The 20,509-nt window shown below is 46.8% G+C and overlaps 1 protein-coding gene across 1 annotated transcript in view; it reads left to right on the top strand.

Moving 5' to 3' along the window:
- Positions 1-20,509, top strand: part of ENKD1 (enkurin domain containing 1) — a 126,403-nt gene that overhangs the window by 88,855 nt on the left and 17,039 nt on the right. Inside the window, exons 4-6 of the mRNA XM_086946481.1 lie at positions 213-385; positions 3,147-3,311; positions 18,333-18,502. Coding sequence (XP_086802607.1) covers positions 213-385; positions 3,147-3,311; positions 18,333-18,502 — 508 coding nt within the window. The remainder of the gene's footprint in view (positions 1-212; positions 386-3,146; positions 3,312-18,332; positions 18,503-20,509) is intronic.

Genomic DNA, 20,509 nt, shown 5'->3' with positions numbered 1-20,509 from the left:
CATTATAAACCACCTAAAACGATATGGTAAGATAAGAGATACTCTTCCAATAATGTTCATCTGTTGGCATATTAAGCTTTTATAAGATACATAAACCTTAAGCTCTTGACATGGCTCCACTTATCCCATAAGTGACATCACACACAGAGGAATGAAACCGAAATATACATGCCAAGAGAAAGAAGAATAAACCTGCTTTCTTGATCTTTCAGAGAAGGATCCCAAAGACCATGAGAAGGAGAATGTGCGAAGGATGAGGGAAATTCAGAAGAAGTGTCGTGAGAAGGAGATGGAGAGGGAGATTAACAAACCCAAGCCTGTGAAGGCTCTGTGGAAATCCCAAAAATATGAGAGTGTGGAGTCAAAGGTGATGGCTCTGCTCCAGGTATGGTACCAAGTCCTTGTTGGATCCCTCCTATTTTGAACGAGCATAAGTTGTGAGATCAATCAATCAATCAGGGGATTTATATCGCTCCGGTTCAGTCGAAGAGCCAGGTCTTGAGGTTCTTCCTGAAGGTGTGGAGGGTGGGAGAGCGCCTGATAAAAGACATCCTCTTGCCATCCAAGCAGTAATGAGTTATGAGCTACTCTTTTCCAAGCACTTTCTAATATATATCTGTGGCATTATACTGCAAGTAGGAACACAGACTCCAAAGCAATATTAGCAAGACTCTTGCTCTGTGATTCACCATGCAGTATGTTAATGACTATCTGGATAAACAACTAGTACAGTCAATTATAAATACAGCACAGGTTCATAATGTTTTGTCCGTCTACAGCGGGGAACAGCATTTACAACGCAACTTTTACAACGAAGTACCTTTACAACGTAACCATTACAACGCAAGTCATTACAACGACTTGCGCTGGGGGGCACTCTAGGATAGGGAATATTTTTAATTTACTATCCAACACCTTCCCTACTATCCACTGGGACTGGAGTTGGAATAGTAAATTAAACTATTCACTGTCCAGCGCCCCCCAACGCAAGTCGGTCTAACGACTTGCGTTGTAAAAGTTGCGTCGTAAAGGCATGCGTTGTAAAAGCATGCATTGTAACGACGTACATACGTCTACAGCTCCCCTTTTCGCACCATAGCTCTGTGTCTTTCCCCTCCCTCAGACTTTGTCTACCTACTTTTCTTATAAATGAATTCTCTGTATAACCCTCAACTCATCTCTACTTATTCCCTTGACACTGTTGTCCCCATGTTTAACTTGATATGTTTATTTATGTAAATTGTAATTTGCCTACCACAAACAAAGCCTAGAGGGAGCCGAGCACTGTACTATGAAGCTGTACTAGGGAGGATTACAGAGAAGGGGAATGATGGTCTACTATTCAGTTGGTTACTAGTGGATGAGGTGTTGTTCACATAATGATCATCATTCTGAAGAGCAGGAGCGAGGGAGCATTTGCTTTTTGAATAGTGAGAGAAATCCAAATTCTAGGAGTATAGCAAGTGAAGGCTTTGCGTTGCATTCTCTTGCTGTGTTTTGTCTCAAACCTGAGGAGACTGCTGCCTTGATTGTTGCATAGTCCAGCGCTCTTGATATTGCTTGCCAGATATGGTGAATTTCAAATTTTAAGCAACGTTGTAGGTTTGAAGGTAATGAAGCTGGGGAGGGAAACAGGGGAGCTTTTTCAGTGTGGATGACATTCTTTCAAGCTCCCTGAGACATTTGGTCAGATGGATGTTTGCGGGCAGGGCGCTTAACAAATTGTAATGAGCTGTTACTTGTTTATCGTGTCTTTTTTGAGTTGTGCTTTTTTAAGTCTGAAGCTGGAAATGGGGGTGGGGCTAACATGAAATCCTAGATACCTGGCTCAGTTGATCAGTTTGTGGTCAGAAGCCAAGGAAGGTCATATTTGATATCCATCCCTGCACATGTTTTTGGGGATAATTTAGAATTTGCAAACTGGTTGTTCTGTCACAAACGTGAAGGATATCCCATTCGCTTTATTGCAAGTGCTATAGGATATACGCAATGTTGCTCATCTTAATTAGCGTGAGTAAACCATGGCATACCCAGGAAGTGCAGATTTGAATACATTTGAACAATATGAAGGGTTAGTACCTTCCACTATACCAGGAGCCCTAATCCAAGTAATGGCCACGCAGACAAAACCGCTCCTGACATTTTTCAGATATGTGGCTTTGGGGAACATTGATAATAGTGGCCATTCCATAAGCTATTTCGGCCATTGATGTGGGGCTAATGTAACCCATGTGCAGCATCCCCAGTGGTGCAAGAGCTGTTGAGTCCACTAAGGGAAATGCTTTGAATCTGCCAGAAATAGGCGAATATGGACAGAAAAGTACTGCTTTTGTTACAGTGCAAAGACTTCCGTCTATAGTATAGACTCTATACAGTACCTTCCACCAATATTCAAAAAGACCAATCACTCGTTCAGTTCCACAAACAACTGAAGATTCAATCCTTCCATCAAGGGTCTAACCATGTACTCTACAAAACTAACCACACAAGCTTCCCTTACTACAATGGGTTCCTTGTACTTGTTAGTCTTCATTATCCACCATGCACTCCGGTGGGATAAAGGCACTACTACAAGTAGAGTGCCACAAATGTATATTTAACATAAAAACATTTACCCAGTAGATGTAAGTGATTAATGATATTTCAGCAGCTTTTAGTAGATCCCATTTGACTGCATTTAGTCATAGTGATTTTTTGTCCTTTCTAGTTTCTTTTCACTTGCGGTCTCAATCTGACTTCTGACTTAATTCCAGGGCCGGATTTTCAGACCAGTGCAGTAGCTTCCCACATTAGTGGTTGAAATTTCATGGGGAAGCTGATCAGAAAGAGGGATCATTTGTGTAAGTCCGGTGCAATAACTCCGATTCATGATGTTCTCCCTCGTTCTAGGCAGGAAACATCAGAATTGTGTCATGATTTCACTCCAGGGAAGAGCTGCAATTGTGGTAACAGATTTCTCCTGTGGTGAAATTACTGTACCTTAATCGACCTGCTCAGAATAAAACCGTGCACTGCCTTAGACGTTCTCCGTCCACAATGATGCCTTGTTTTGCAGGGTCATGTTTTTCTGAAGTTGACCTAAGGGAGTACAAATGTATTGAAGAGCGCAAAATCTAAGCTCTACAATTGTCCATTTCTTTTTATAGGACAGCTCTACTACTCCAAATGTGGAGACACCCAGGTTCCTTAAGGCTCACTCCCGCTGTGGCTCTGGGATCCAGCCCAGACGCTCATTGTCGCCAAGCCCCACACATTCAAGAGCCCTGAAGGAAGTTGGGAGTCCCAGGATGGAAAACAACCACCAGGAACAGGTGAGAAACACATAGGGTGGCACCTGCGTCAACAGGGGTGTGTTAGTAACTGTTACACCAGAATAGCCATTGTGGAATGCACTGGAGAACTTTCTGCCCCGGTGTTAGATGATTGGGATATCAGGTAATGGTGCAATCCAAGAGAAGTAAAGCTCTGTGGCTGCATTTTTGTTAAAACTAGTACTGGAAAAGAAAGCAGAACTATAATCTTTTTTAATGCACAGCAGGGTTGGATGATTCGGGAGGAAGTAGCAGATTCTGTATCTATGTATTTATGAAGCATTTCTATGGCACAAACCTAGCCAAAAGGCAACAGAACACAGTACATTGTCAACATCCAGCATAAAGACACGACTGAGAGAGGAGATAGCTAGTTTGTGGACTGTTTATATCAACTGTTAATGTTGTGGTTAATGTTGTGATTTAGTGTTCTTTAAAGAGGTCCGTCTTCAACTCTTTCCTAAATTAAAGCAGCACTGAGGCAGTCCTGGTAGATACAGAGCTGTTGTTCCAGTTCATGGGTGTATAGAAGGAAAGGGTCTGCTACTATATATTTTTTCTTTTTTACACTTAATGTGCAGTCTGATGGTGTTCTGGCTCTGGGTATGCCATGAACCAACGGAGATGATGAGATTGTCTGCAATTAGGTGGGATGCTGGCTGTTATGGCTTTGTGAGTGATGCCGCTAGTTTGAAGATGGTGCGAGCAGTAAGGGGGAGCCAATGGAATTCTGTCAGGATGGGGTGATGTGATCATACTTCTTCTTGCCCTGGATGAGATGTGCTGTGGCCTGTAGGCTGCCCCTAATGGGTGCCATTGTGGAGTATAAAATGCCATGGAGCAAGGAGTTACCACAATTTAGAGGTGAGAATTTGAGGACTTGCACAGCAAAGCTGGTACCAGACCCTCTTTGTATTTTTTAAGGGGGTGAGGTTGATGTCCAGGGTGAATCCAAGTGACTTGGAATCCACTGAAAACTGGGGGTTGAAAAACATCAAGGTCTGTGTCATTGAGCTAGGTTTATGCTGTTTGTTGTTTGTTGACCTTGAAAAATAATTGAAATTATTTCTAGCCTTGATTGAGCTTCAAGTAGGCACTGAACATCCAGGTCTGGATGATGTGCAGGCAGTGTTAGAAGCAGTGGATGTGTGTAGCAGAAGAGGCTTTCAGGTGGATTTGTATAGCATCAGCATATAGGTGATTCTTGATGCAGTAATCTGTGAGGAAAACACCAAACAGCTCCACGTAGAGGCTGAAAATGAATGGAACCCTGGGGCACTCTGCAAGTGATAGAGATCTTGTGGGATCTGGAGGTGTCCATGTGACCAAACTGGTGCTTGTTGGAAAGGTAGGTGAACTAGTGATGGGCATTGCAGGTGAATCCCATTCAAGACTCCCGGGTGCATATGAAGGTGGGAGGAGTGAACTCTCTTAAAGGCAGCTGAGCGGTCCAGTATTAGCAGCAGATAGGGGTCCTCCTAATCTGTGCTCCGGGAGGTAGTGTCGACGATGTGCTGGGTAAGGGCCTTTGTCCCGCAGAGTGATCTGAAGCCAGACTAGTAATTGTGCCGGAGCTACTAGGTATTAATGTGATTTTGAAGTTGAACATAGACTGCTTTTCAAATCTGCTGCTCATGTTTGAGTTGCACTGGTAGACAGCGCTGTTTGTAATGCTGGCAGTACTGAAATAGTAACATGTGAAAGAGATACTGGAGAAAAACTGGCACTGGCAAATGTAATTATCCTGCCTTATGTGAAAGTGTTTCTTCATTCATTAAGTGTGTAGTTGGGAGAGGAGATGACTGAGAATTATTCAGTGGCTGAACAAATTAATACATGCATGAGTATGTGATTAACAGTATAGGTAGAACAGTGAGTGCATGGTTGTATGTTTGATGGGTAAATGTATAAATCTATGGATGAAGGTGTAAAAGTAGTCTGGTAGGACGATAGTGTGGTGAGAATGGGAGGGGAGGGATTAGAGCAAAGGGAGAAGGAAGAGGGTATAGGGTTGTGAAGGCGTGAGTGATTTTGGGCACGCTTTGGATGGGTGCAAGTGCATAGGTAGATGTCTGCATTAATGGGTGTACATGAGTGGATGAGGTGTGCAGAGGAAAAAAGATAGGAAAGTGCCAAGAGTGAGAATAAGAGTTGAAACTGATAGAGGGGCTGTTAGCGAGGAAGAACAGGTGAGAGTAAGGAACACGATCTGTGAGTCAAGTAGACTGTGGCTTTTGTCCATTGTTTTTAATCACCATGTTATTATTGAAGTGTATGTGTGAGAGAAACAGCCAGAAGCCAGCAGTGAACGGTAGAGGAATGGTCGATTGCAGACCGACAAGCAGTTGACAGACTCCAAAGAGGCACTAATGTATATAAAAAGTGATGGATGGAATGCTTCAGTTAATCTTAGCCACTGGTAATTACCCTGGCTGCATCCTAGTCCATTAATATTTTGTACACCATGTAAACTCAGTTTGTACACAGCCATATACATAAAGTCTTGACCCAGCTCCAATGAAACACTCCTGTCTGAACTTCCAGCCCAGGTCCTCCCTGAACAGGAACACACGCTGACTGGTTAAACCCTAGTTAGGACTCGTCAGCCAATTGCAGGTTGGTTGCAGTTACAGTGTGCACAGGACCCACGTCTGGGCATACTTGTCCCACTTAGGGCGACACCCTAAAGTATACAAAAAAGAGATGAATGGAATGCTTGAATTAATCTCAGCCACTGGTAATTACTCAGGCGACATCCCAATCCACCGATCAGTGTATTGTTGCATACACAGGAGGAAAAAGCTACAGCAGAGTGCCAAAATTCTTGTTCGGGAAACATTCTTCAATGCTCAGGTGAAGGCTTTTTGCTGACCATGAAATAGCACTACAGGCCTGAATTGCACTTTCAGCTATATATACAAACACAGGTGAATTTACCATTCTTTCAAATATCTACTGAAGGTTAAGCTTGGAGTGTATTGTAGCCTCAGTAATAATCAGTCATGTGACTCAGAGCCTATAAAGCCCCTTGAAGGGGGCGTGGCTAAGATAGAGACCGAGTAGAACGTGCCTGCTCGTCGCTCCGTCTTGCCAACAGGGCCCACAGCCTAAGCACGGGCTAGCTGGGCCGGGGGAGAGACCCTGGGCCTCCTCTTTCCCTGCGATGCACTTGTGTCAAGCCTAGAGCCAATCCGTAATGCAGGAAGGCACCCCCCTGATGGTGCAGCAAGACGTCCCGGCTCCCCCGCCTGTGGGACTGTGAGAGTAGGGCAGAGTCGTCTACCGCAGGTCTGGGTCGTGAGGCCTTTGCGGAGGCGGGGCCAGTAGCGAAGAGGAGCAGTGAAGTACAGCGTTTCCCCGAAGTGCAGCTGTCGGGAGCCAGCACCCCTTACTCCTGCTGCAGAGGAGAACTCCTGGTGGCAGATCCTGCAGCTGAGTGGCAACCAGTGACCGCAAAGGGCCCGGAGGCCCCCTCTGAACCAAAGTGCTCCGACAGAGGTCAGTCACACCCTTGGTGGGGCGAGAGGGGAGCTGGGGACGGCCCAAAAGCAGGCGGAGGGCACATCACATAGGCAGCAAGCCCCAGTAAAACTGCCAAGAGGAGTGCTAGAGGCAGCCAAAGGGGATCCAGCTGGCGGTATTAAGCAGCCATACTTTGGAGAACAGGAGGCCTACCCTACAACCCCGGGGAGATAGAGACTCTGAGGTGCCGTTGCCCTTGCCATAAGGCCCTGGCTCTGCTGGTGAAATGGGAAGGCAGACAGAGTGTGCAGAGTGGGTTCCCAACTTCGGGTGTAGTGCCTGTGAGAAGTTGGCCTGGTATATGATGTTCACTATTCTAGTGAGCACCTTGCACCAGTCCAAACAACCCTTATGGTGATGGTTGTAAAGTCAACCTTATAGACCAGCTATCCTAGAGGTAGCATGGACAGAGCAGTCTTAGGCTAAACTCAAGGGGGCATGTGAAGCCAGCTGTTTTACCATATGTAACCCCTTTAATACCAAATGAAAGGACACCACCCAGGATTTATATAAAATATATATATGATTTATTACTAAACAAACCCTCTGAACTCTTTATGAGGTCAGAGGTCTAAGCACAATACAAGATAATCAATTTAAATACAATAAGTAGCACAAAAATACAGTAGGGCCCTAGGGGCACGCTAAAAAAATAGTGGTATAAGAACCACTACACAGAAAGTGAATAGGTCTAGGGCCGAGGGAATCGCTGGGGCTACGCTGAGCTACCAAGTTAGGAAGCAGGAGGCCCACAGGATGCGTGTGCAGTGTCTAAACACACACGCAGGTTACCATTGAAAATGAATGGGAAGGTAAAAGATGGAAACTAGTTCTTTTAGGGTACTTCTGACTGCACTCGGTGGAAGTTACTTGATACCTAGACAGTTGGATAGTTAATATCCACAGGAGCACCGGAGTACTCGCGTTACCTCACCCACAGGAAGCGGGTGCATAGGTGTCAAAGTGTGTCAGGTTTCGTCGTCGAATCCTATGGAGCCTGAAGAAAAGATGCTGCAGGTGGCCAGTAGAGAAGTGTCCGGGTGGATCCAAGGGTGGATAAAAGATGAAGAAGACCTGAAAGCAGAGGGGACAGAGTCTGGGTCACTAGCCAATGACCAGGAAGGAACCAAGAAGGAACCAGGTGATGTTGTGATGCAATCATGTGCTGATGGGAAGCTTGTCTCTACAGCCATGTGGACCAGGAGGCGTCAACGACGACCAGGAGTCAGGCACGGACTGTCCCACGAAGGCTCTCGCTGTCGGGGATGTTGGCTTCAGGATTGGAGTCAACAAGCCTTGGCAAAGGCAACACATGCAGGACACGAAGTTGGCTCCTTACTCAGACCAGCAAGGTCTGAGGGCTGCTTCTTTTGAGGGAAGCAAGGGCCAGTCTGATGCAACCAGACCAGCGGTGAAAATTCAAAGGATCGTCGCAAAGATGGCCACTAGCCAGCGGGCAAGTGACCGGGCAGACGCGTCGAGCAGGAAAATGTTGAAGGGCCCCAAGCAGAACTCGTGGAGTGTGCAGGGCTGATCTTCAGTGCAGATGATGCTCGGGGCTGGGGCTTTTCAATCCCCAATGCACAGCCGCCTCGAGGGGGCCTCGGGTGCTGCACAATCAGCAAGTTGTGGACTTTTCAAGATGGCCGCTCCCACGTCTCTCGTCGCCTCCAAGGGTCTCAGCTCTGCAGGGACTGTGGATCGGGCTGTTGGATGTCTGGAAATTCGGTTCTCATCGGGCTCTGTGCTCGGGCTCCGGCGGGAGCATCGACAAAGCAAGTCGGTGAACGCTGGGTTGGTGCCTGCTTGTGCAGGGTGGTCACTCCTTGACCACAAGGGAGATTCTTCAGTCTTTGTCTTACAAAGTAGAGTGTTGAAGGTCAAGAGTTTCGTTTCAGAGTTTCAGTCAGGATAATCTAACGTCTCTACACTCAGCTCCTACCTATATACCAATCTTAGGGGCGGGATTACCTGCTAGGTCCCTCCTATGGGTGGGACCAGGGAAGGGGGTGGTTACACCCCTTTCCCTTTGTCCAGTTTCACGCCAGAGCTTTGGCTGGAGTGCCCCAGCACCGGTTTGAACTGGCCTATAAATGGGACACCTTGTGTGCCCCACGCAGTGTCTCAATCCTTTCAGCCCTCCCTGTGTCCCAATACACAAAGTCCTGTCTGGGGTGGTGCTACCACCTCCCAAGGCAGGAAACCTATTGTCCAAGCCTCCCTCGCTGGAAGGACTCCCAACAGCAGGAGGTCAGACTTGTGTCTGTGGCAGCAGCATCCATTTTGTGATGCTGAGGCTCTGGTTAACTTTAACCGGGAATAGTAGGAACAACATGTCTTCTCCCTCTAGAAGAGTGGAATGCTACCCCCGTCGCCAGAACTGGCGAGGGGGTAGTATTCCAAATGGTATGACACCTTACTCGACATGTTTTGATAAAGCCAAACCAGAGATAGCATTTAACCACGAGGTTCATAATGCACTTAAGAGTATATGGTATGGCAATATCCTAGAACAGCTATAAGGACATGGTTCCGAAAGCTGCAGACAGGCTGAGCTCATCCTAGAGCACCATCTCACATAAAACCAAGCACTCTGCCTCCAGGATTGTTAAGGCCTGCCATAGGAGTGACTTATAGGTATATATGTGTCTAGATATAAGGTTAGATTTAGGAATACTATATCTAAACAAGGGGTGATTACACCACCTTGCCCCAGTTGAGTGATCAGCCAGTTGTGTCAATTTGGATGGCGAGCCAGGGGTGGCATAATATATGCTGCAGCCCCTGGTAGGCCTTGGATGCATCTATGCCCTGAGTACCTATAGTACACTGTATAGGGGCTCATAAGGTGACCCAGTATCCAATTGGAGATGTACCTAGGGTACATGGAGTCCATTTTAAAGAGAGCAGAGAGCCTGGGGCCCTGATTAGCAGGATCCCAGGCCAACTAAGTCGAAAACCAGCTTAACACTAGGCAAAAAAATCTGGGGTAACCATAGTCAGGTATCCACCTTCCTACACAACCACCCCCCCCAACGAAAGGAGATAAGGCTATCCTTGACCAGGTAAGCCTATATTGCCTAAGTGGCCATATAAGGAAGTACCTGCACTAGCATGTTTATGTTATGTTATGTTATGTTATGTTATGTTATGTTATGTTATGTTAGTGCTATTTGTATTGCGCACGGCTGCTCCAGCGAAGGAGCGTCCCGGCGCACCGACAAGGTGGCAAACACAACACAACAGGAAAACAAAAAATATTATTAAAAATGGGGGAGTTGAGGTTTTAACATAGCTCAGAAAATAGATGAGTTTTAGCGGCCTTGCGGAAAGAAAGCAAGTCGCCAAGGGTCCGGAGTTTCAAGGGGAGAGCGTTCCAAAGTGCGGCTGCCCGCACCCTAAAAGAGCGACCCCCCGCCCGACTGAGTTTGAACCGAGGGGCTACCGCTAATTCTTGGTCCAGCGAGCGCAAAGTGCAGCCGGGGATATAAGGGCACAAAAGTTGGCGCAGTAAGGGAGGCGATAGGCCCTTCAGAATCTTGAAAGAAATGCACAGTACTTTAAAGTGGATCCGCTGCCTAACGGGTAACCAATGCAAGGCTCGCAAAGTTGGACCGGCCGAGCAGAACCTAGGAAGACCTACGATTGCTCTGGCCGCTGCGTTCTGCACTCTTTGAAGTCGGGTTAGCTCGGCCTGGTTTAACCCTATAAAAACGGAGCTGGCATAGTCCAGCCGAGCCAAAACCGTTGCTTGTACCACCAGTTGACGAGTTGCGGCATCAGAATATTTAAGGGCAGGTCGCAGATTGCGCAAGATGCCAAAGCAGAACGCCGCCGTCCTTTTGGTGTGGCCAACAAAGTTGAGGGAAGGGTCCAGCCAAACACCAAGATTTTTGATCTCCGCAACCGGAGTGGGGGTCGGCCCCAACTCAGGAGGCCACCAAGTATCTCCCCATAGGTCCCCTGGTTTACCCCCTATCTCATGGTCCACTAAGCAATCCCTTACCCTAAGGGTATCATAGGGTCTCCACCATAGGGAATCTCTACCTGTGGTGTGTTTTGGCAAAGTAAAAGGCTGGTGTTGAGATGGAGTACTGAAGTCAGGTATCCACCTTCCTACAGTGCCGATCACGAAGCCCCGTGAACACCGAGAACAGACATGAAGGCCCCACCCAGTGTCTTCTGTATCGAGTGGGGGCAGGGGTCCAGTTGGCTCACTCCCCTCCTCATAGACCTGAGCAGCATGAGGTCCGGTCCGAAGGCCCGCCAACAGATCCTTGGCACTGAGAGACCCTGGGGAGTGGAGTGGAGACTGACCCAGCTGGCACTGCACCTGGTAACAACACCTTTCTGCAAGCCCCTGCTAACTGCGCTGCATCCGCCCTGTGGGGAACTCTCAGCTGATTCAGTGACAGCTGCGCTGAGGACCATACACAGTGTCCCAGGCCACATTGAGGACACTCAAGAGCACTAAAGAATTCAAATCACCTTCCCCACTGGGGGGCGAAGCCCCAATCTCGGCAAGATGGCAACTGGTAAAAGGAAGAAGGAATGCTCAGTGAAGGAGCTTCTTAAAACGCCTGCCGCAGGCACTGAAACACAGAACCACCCTCCGGGGCTTCAACGGATGCAGGGGTGGAAGATGCCAAGCCCCTATTACTCGCTCCTTCCTGGAAACACTGTTTGCCTCCCTCAAAGATGACCTTCAGACAGTGAGGAAGGAGCTGGCACAAGAGAGGTGCGTAAAGATCTTGACATACTGGGGGACAAAATTAATTTGTTGGAAACGCAAGGCGCTACCAGGGACGAGGAGATAGAGCAACTGCAACAAGAGGTCCTCCAACTCCGGGACCAACACCTGGACCTACAGTTGTATACTGAGGACTTAGAGAATCGCTTGAAAGGGAACAACATACGAATCTAGGGTGTTTCACATGGAGCGGAGGTACAAGATATTGCCTTGTTCGTAGAGGAGCTCTTCCGCTCTATCCTTGGAGCCACACTACATCCAAAAATTAAGCTCAACTGAACATACCGGGCAGGCCCAGAAGACCATCTCTGGCCCCGCTAGCCAACATCTTGAATGCGTCCACGATTTCCAGCTCAAAGAAATAATTCTGTTGAGAGCGAGAGGAAACCACCTAGTTGACTTTCGGAGACATCGACCCCTACTCCACCAGGACCTCGCAGCCTCCACACTGCAAAAAATTGAGAATTCCTTCCAATCCCGCTCCACCTGTGAGCCAAGGAGGTACCATACTCCTTTGGCCACCCATTCCGGCTAATATTTGGATGGGAGGGGAAGACGCATCAGATCCGCTCACTACAAGAAGCTCGGCAATTGCTGAACATAGAGGAGGAGGTGCAAGTGGACAACCTACCTTTTAGCAACAGAGCCAGAACTACAGTGACCCGCTCACAACCAGTCTTAGGCCAACTCCAAAACGATCGCCTGGGAGAGAAAAGCAGTGCCGGCCTCCTTGGTGGAGGACACAGGCCGCCCAGAAAGAGCAGCACGTCGCTGCACTGCGAACAGACCATAAAGAGGTGGACCTGGGGCCCTGCAGCCCATTTTCCAGCAACCCTCTGCCTTAGACGGTGGGGGGTGCCCGGGCGGGGTGGAGCGGACCCTGTTGACATCTCACACCACCACTCATGGGTCTACCGCCCAGGACATGCTATATGTTCACCAGTTACTGTTATTTGTTAGTTGTATTGTTCAAGAGGGGTTCAGTCCTCCTCCCTATCTAAACATGCACAACACTGATCTCAGAGGTTCCCACAAGGCAATGGCATTGGTTCCTGGCACCCACTGAGACATACCCTGGGCAGTTCTTGCTGTTTTATCCCACAGACTAAATTTGTACCGCTATATCCCCAGAATGATTAGGTGATTACACAGCTCACAATAGTCTTCCTCAGCGTGAAAGGCCTCAATAATCCAACTAAAAGACAAGTCATCCTATCCTACCTTGAAAACACAGGGGCGCACATCTGTGTCCTTCTACAGACACACCACCTCGCCGAGGACACATTTAGGTTACGCTCTAAAGCTTTCCCTCACCAACTTTTTCCATCCCATACTACAAAAACAGCGGGGTGGCCATCCTCATTTCCTCCGAATTTACCGGATGAATTGGCCCCAAGCAGGTTGAACTCAAGGGTAGATTGTTAGCCCACACCTTCCAGCTAGGCCCTTATACTTTCACCATAGGCTCAGTGTGCACGCCGAATGATGGTCAGGAGGGTTTCCTACGCAGGGTGGTAACAGAGATTACTACATCTCCTGACAGGATGATACTAATGGGGAGTGACCTCAATATGGCCTTCAACAATGAAGCAGATTTTTCGGCCCAATGACAAGGGCAATCCAGAGACCTCACAGACGATAGTAAAGCATTGCTTGCAGATATGGCACTGGTCGATATTTGGCGGAACCTCCACCCTACAGATAGAGAATACACTTTCTATTCCCACTCCCACAAGACCTACGCCAGGATAAACTACTTTCTAGCTACTGAAGCTGTTTTGTCTCAGGTACAACAGACCAACATCTTGGCTCGCTCTCTCTCAGATCACTGAGCACTGAGTTTGACACTAGCCCTTTCAGATACCCATCCCCCACCCGAACTTGGAGGCTTACAGAAGCTATGCCCCATCGCTCAGAAGTCATACAGCAAGTTACGAAAGCAATAACCGATTACTTAGAAACCATAGCAATTCTTTGGGATGCCCTGAAGGCGGTTATTAAGGGGGAATTTATCGTCATTTCCTCATCAGATAATAGGACCTGCCAGGAGAAGCGAGACCTACTTCCACATAAAGACTACTAGAGGCTGCTTGCGCCCAATTAGCGGGTCTAGATCTAGATAGGGCTGAGTAGGCAGCACTGAGATTGAGGCACACTTTCTACACAGAGGGAAGACAGAAGTCGGAGACTGTTAGCCAACAGGCTCCGAGTACAGAGACAAGCCTCTGGTGTCTCATCCGTGGTCAATTCGCTTGGGCAGGAACAAACCTCAGATCAGAACATTGCAGAAACTTTCCATCAATACTACGCAAAACTTTACTGAGCGCAACAACTCCCTCCAGCTGCCTTGGCCCAGTACTTGCAGGGGGTTAGCACCACAAGGCACCAGGCTGAATCACTAAGCCCGATCAAAATAGAGGAAGTGATCACAGCCATTTCCAGACAAACTACTCAAGTCCCCGGGCCGAGATGGTTTCCCCTCTCTTTTTTTATAAAAACATTTTGCTCTGCATTGGCTCCGGTACTCACGAGAGTGTACAACTTAATCGGGATTTCTTCTGCACTCCCACGAATTATGCTGGAAGCGTAAGTAGTGGTGATACCGATGCCTGGTAAGGATAAGAGGCACTGCATGTCTTACCGACCAATCTTCTTTCTCAACGTGGATTTTAAATTACTCACAGGGATACCACTGCTGCGCCTCTCCTTCGCTGACAACAGTAAGCTCTTCTTGCATACGATAGATAAGGCCCAGCGCTTTGATACTGAACGCATGATCCTTTCCATCGACACAGGAAAAGCATTCGACAGGGGACACTGGCCCTACCTAGAGGTGACCTTGAGGCATTTTGGCATCCTGAAGAGATTCCTGAGTTGGATATTAAGCAGTTACACCATCTCATCAGCATCCGTTCGAGTGAACGGATACTCATCTAACCCCTTTCTTATCCAGCAAGGTACGCTTCTCTTCGCTCTCTACATGGAGCCAATGGCCCAAAGGGTACGTTACAACCCCCTGGTGTCTGGGGTGAGATTTGGAGGGGAGGAACACAAGATTAGTTTGTATGCTAACGACATAGTAGCTGCCCTGGAAAATCCCAAAGTCTCTTTTCCTACCTTCTTGGTGGAACTGGAACTTTTCTCGCAAGCGGCAGGCTTTAGAGTCAACGTCCACAAATCACTATACTTAGCCTGTCCTTATCCAAAACCATATTAGCTAACTTGAAGCAGGATTACCAGATACAATGGTCCCAGGAAGCAATACCCTATCGTGGCATCCAACTCACAGCTACCATACAACGCACCATCTCGCTCAACTACACTGCGCTACTCCAGCAACTTCGGGAATGCCTACACAGGTGGAGGGCTCACTCCCTTTCTTGGCTAGTCAGCATATTAGCAATTAAGATGACAATCTTACCAGAGATTTTATTCCTTTTCCAGGTCCTCCAATTAGAGCCCCCGCCAGGAACAATATGCTTAATGCAGCAAGACTTGGAACACTTTATCTGTTGTGATAAGAGATCCAGGCTTCATGGAGAATTATGTTACCGATCCCAGAGAGAGGGCGAACTAGCTATCCCAAACCTGCAGGAGTACTATTGGGCAGTGCGGCTAAGAGCATTTGTGGAATGGTCGCACCCAAAATCCGGAAAGCACTAGCTTTTCATGGATAGGACGGTAGCGGGCCGGGCCCTATAGGGGATCCCCTTTCTCACTAGAGAGACCCGCCCCCTTAATCTCTACCTCTCAATGGTCACCTGGGCCCCCTTGAGGGTTTGGGATAAAGTAGCCATGACCTGAACATTAACAACCTTTCCCTTGCCGCTGACACCCCTTGTGGGCAACACTGCTTTCACGTCAGGTCTGGAGGCTGAGGCCTACAACCAGTGGTCCAGAGAGGGTTGTAGGTCTATCTGTCACTTCTTTGACGCTACTGGTTCGTTGACATTTGAAGATTTTCGCTCACTACAGAATCTCCTGGAGTCAGAGCGCTTCCGCTCTCACCAGATCGCAATAAGGCACAGTGCGCGATAAGGCACATTGACACCTCACCCCCTTTGAGGAATGGTTAGTGACTAAACACACAGACTCTCGCCTAGTAACAGAACTACGCTGCCTACTTAGAGGTGACCCGAAGACAGATAAAGCCCAGGGGCAACAGAGGTGGGAAATGGAAATTGGGATAACACTCTTGGGGAAAGAATGGGCATATATACATCACAGAGCGCGCCACGTCACTAGTATAGAAACTGCCACCAAAATAGTTACCTACTGGTACCTAACCCCTCCAAGAATTCACATAGGCAATCCAGCCCGAGACCCCTTGTGTTGGAGAGTCTGTGGCTCACTTGTTACACTAACCCATCTATTGTGGGAGTGCCCCTATATCTGGCTACTGGTCACAAGTAATAGATGACATTGACACTCATTTTGATACACAAATTCCTCGCTTCCTGGCATAAATGTTACTAGGCCTGCCAAATGCTCTAACTTTCCCGCTTGAAGCGCGTAAAAGTTAACAGATCGCCCGGGCTCTCGTGGCTGCTCTCCAGAACATTTTGGTCCACTGGGGGACAACCATGCTCCCCACGCATCTAGGATGGTGACACCGCTTATGACAGACCTTGGGAATGGAAAGAATGTCTCTGCCCTCGCCAATCAGACACCTTCCTTTCAGGACCTCTGGAAACCATTCTTATCTTTACTCACATCTGAATTAAGTGAACTAACCAGTCCCAAATATCTGCGCTTACGACTCGCCGATCCCACACCTCCTGTACCAGGCATAGCAACTAATCACACGCAACCGATCTAGGTGCTCACATGGGCCCAATACTACAAGTGGATAGGGAGAGGAACTCTTTCCTTTTGGGGGGGAATGGAGTGACTTGTGGTATTTATTGTAATATATCCATTCAAAAGCTATCCTGCATTAGCTGGGCTGTAAGAATCATTTAAATATCTACTGCGTTATTGGTAAATTTGTGTATGTCTTGAAATCAATAAAGAAATCTTACACCTAAAGCCGCTTCAAGTGGCCAACATGCGCTTGGGGGTGCTGCTCAAAAACAATGAAGTAAAAGCACAAAGTAAAATAATCAGTAATGTCTACGGTGGAAGAAAGAGCTGATTTCTTGAATAACTGTGATGTGAGAAGGGCTCTCTGGGGCTGGACACACTTTAAAGTTCTATATTTCCCACAGTGCTCACCTAGGGGTGAGGAATGGGTAAGGGCAGGCACGGAGACAGTGACTACAAGAGAGGCAGAGAAAAAGAATGGGACATAGAAAGGGAGAGAGTATTCGGGACATGGACAAGGAGAGACACTAGAAAGAGTGGGGGAAGAAAGGAAGCAAGCAAGGGAGAGAAAAGGAGAAACAGGATAGCGGAAGTCAGAGTTCACTAAAGAGAGGACGAAAAAGGAGAGATGAGGGAGAGCTAGAGAAATAGTATGAGGGGCAAGGGGAGACCGGCAATGATAGACAGTTGAAAAAGAGACCTGAGAGAACATGGGTGATGGAGCGAGGGAAGCAGGGAAAGATAGAAATGAGGAACAGATAAATACAGAAGAGAGTTTTAGGGGATGAAAGCAATAGATATTTGGAGACAATTGCCAGAAACATAAGAAAGAAGACAGGTATAGGCAGAGTGGCCTTGTGTATCGAATAACTTTAATTCTCGTTACGTTGTTGTTCCTACCTTGAACTTTTTCCGGCACCACTATCCCCTCAGTTCTTTTAGAAACAATCTTTGTAGATTGTAATTCACCCTTAAAATGTACACCACACTGTTAGATTAGGGTTACCTTCATCATGTTTGAATGCTTCCAACCACCTAAAATTGCACCTTTTTAAATAGTAGACTTTCTTCTTTGCAGCACAAGACTTGCAGTCTGATTCAAGATTTTCCAAAATATTTATTTCTATTTCTACTTCTCCACACCTCCAGGACCATTCATGACTAAAGTCTATACAAGTCTTCTTCCCTCAAAGTACTTTCACTTTATACAGTGACGGAATGCTAAACTTTGAGACATACTCTAGTCTCATGCGCACACAGTTTAGTAAAATGTGCACTGAGTGGCTTGCATTCTCTGCCCACTATCTGTACCAAATATTTAATCTCCTATATTTGACATTCTAGAGGTGATTTTTTTCAACATTCTTACAACAGTTTTATATAGGCATGGCCATGCCAATCACATTGAGGTCATCTACTACAATAAGCAACATGTGGTGGAGCAATTCACAGAGAGTAATACTGTTCGGTATTCATTGTTGTGAGCATTTTTCAGTGCCGTTTACCGCCAGGTTTTCCCTGGCGGTGATGGGCATTGAAAAACTGATATATGTCCTCCCATCTAATTTAGCCAGGTGGACTTATAGTCAAAACAGCAGCCCTTAGTCCGTCAAGCCGTCAGAGGAGTTTGACCTTTCAGAGACCGAGTAGCCTCCGTCGTCGCCAAACTATGGTCCGCCTGAATTTAAATCAGATGGATGGACCAGCCTTGGTGGGGAGGGAACTCCGTAACCATTGTGATGGAATTCCCTCTCCGCTAAGATACAGATCAGACCCTAAATCTCTCATTATCAATTTTAATGCTTGTTATTGTGCTGCCATGTTTGATGTATAGGTCTTTGTTAAATGTAAAAAGACTCCATACCCACAGGTGGTAGTGTGCTACAGATGCATATCAAATAAATTAATAAATGTCTCTATTCTTTCATGCCATCACGGTACTCCAGATGCAAGTTAAAGGTGTAAGCATCGACTTTGTGTCCCACAATGCTCGCAATGCGAAGAAAGTTCATCTGCAACGTTCCAGATCCCTGCAAACACTAACAGAGGTGCTCGATCAGAAACGCAAGGAACAGGAGGAGTACAATACCAAGCAGAAAGGCCAAGTACCCCAATAGTATGTACACAACTACCCTTATTTTATTTTTTACAATTTTAGGTATCACACTAGACATTTCAAATTGCTTTTCACTCTTCCCTTCCCATGTCCTCCCACATACTTACCTTTCTCTTTTCTTGAACCCCATTTCTCAATTTCTATAGCTCCCTTGCCCTTTTTACTAACACCCTCAAACTCTTCTTTCCCCTTGGGAGATTTTGTGTCTTCCCTCTATTCTGCATCTTCCAGCAACAAGCCATCATTCACCTGTAAAATGTATCTGCCTGTTAGATATGAATTATATTCAGCTCTGTGCAATATTTCGGAACTAGGAAAATAATCCCTTTTGAGACATAAACTTTACCCTTTGTAGCACCGGCTTTACTATGATACATGTTACTTCAGAATGTATAAAATATTATTTTGCTGCTCCTTCGAACCCCCTGAACTAATGATGGCTAATTTCAACCTAAGTCTTCTTTAGTCAAGCAATGTTTTTGCCATATGCAGTGTCCATATGGCAAGATAAGATCCGTAATCTAAACTCTGAACACACCCCATTTAGTATAAAGTGCAGTGTAGGGTTTTTGCATTTTCATTACTTAAAAATATTCATAACTTTCCACTACCATACTGTTTTGAACCCCAATGTACCCCAATATAGGCCTAGGTAGCTACATGACCTTTCAGGTACATTGCGTCTTAGCTTGCTCTACATAACGGTTCTAGCTCTGACCCTTTAACTAGTTATAGACTGAATAAATGTCGATCAGTTTTCTCATAAACTGGCCTCATTTATCATTTATGAGGATTCCTAGCATCATATCTTAATCCCCTGCCCAAGACGTACAAAACAGGGTTACCATCTTCTGTATAATAACTCTGTACAAAAGTCACTGCTAACGTCATTCTTGGACGACAGGTCCACTATACATAATGGCAAGCCAATACATATCTAGGTAGAACCCCCGACGGTACTTCTTGGGTATAAAAGAACCACACCTTCGCTGGCTATTCCTCACCTGCTGAATATCCCAGGCTGTAGACTAGATCTGAAATTTTTTGACATAAACCGCCCCTTGGCATTAGACAGCGCCAGCTCCACTACAATCAAGGAAGTAAGGTTGTGGTGATGAATCATATAGCGCTCATGCCAGTGCCCTGACTTTTGTTCCTTTTTTCCGTGCCCTTTGATGAGGATCCAGAGTTCTCCTTAGAGGTTTTTGCCTCAGACGTTTTTCTTAAGAATGTTAAACATTCACACTTTCAGTGCCGGGAATTGGGGGTATCACCTCCAAAAATCTCAGAGTGTAAACCGTGTCACAACTGCGATAAAAAGATGTCCATCCTAGACCCGCAGGAAGACTGTCTGCGGTGCGTGGGCTCCAGGCTTGATTTTTTTTAATGTGACCAATGCTACAGCATGCTTCCTGCGGCCATTGTGGCGCATAATTCCAAGATGTTTACGGCACATCTGGCTTAATGTTATACTTGGCCCAGACTGAGATCACACTATTTCTCTCCCCTGCCATCAAAATCTTTGAGAAAGACAAAAAGAAAATATTGAAGGAGTCCCCAAGACAACGACCGAGTAAGTCACCTCCCCATACTCAAAGTGTCCACCTGAGTCTTGGTCTTTAAAGCTGGAGTTTATGGATATTACTGCACCATCAGGATCCTCCCCCTGCACCGCCTTTGCTAATACTACTATCAGTGCTGGTGCAAGCTACCACAAGTTCCCAGTGCCGATACTCGATCCCCTCACTCTTCCTTCATGCGATGTCTGACAGGTTTCGTCCCAACCTGAAACAACTTTTACCCCTAGAGGCAATGTGAAGCCCGTATGGGTTCCGGTATGCAGGTTCTTCCCCATTGCTGAACATCTCTACATTTCTTCTAAGAACTGTTCTGAAGTCAGTCAAAGATGTACTGACACTGATCATTGGTCAGTTCTCCTTGTGCATATACCGATGCAAGGCCCAGCACTGGCTCCCACTAAGCCTCCACGACCACAGCTGCCTCAGC

Source organism: Lissotriton vulgaris, chromosome 12 (assembly GCF_964263255.1).
Source record: "Lissotriton vulgaris chromosome 12, aLisVul1.2, whole genome shotgun sequence".
Lineage (NCBI taxonomy): Eukaryota > Metazoa > Chordata > Amphibia > Caudata > Salamandridae > Lissotriton > Lissotriton vulgaris.
This window is presented reverse-complemented; position numbering and strand designations above follow the sequence as displayed.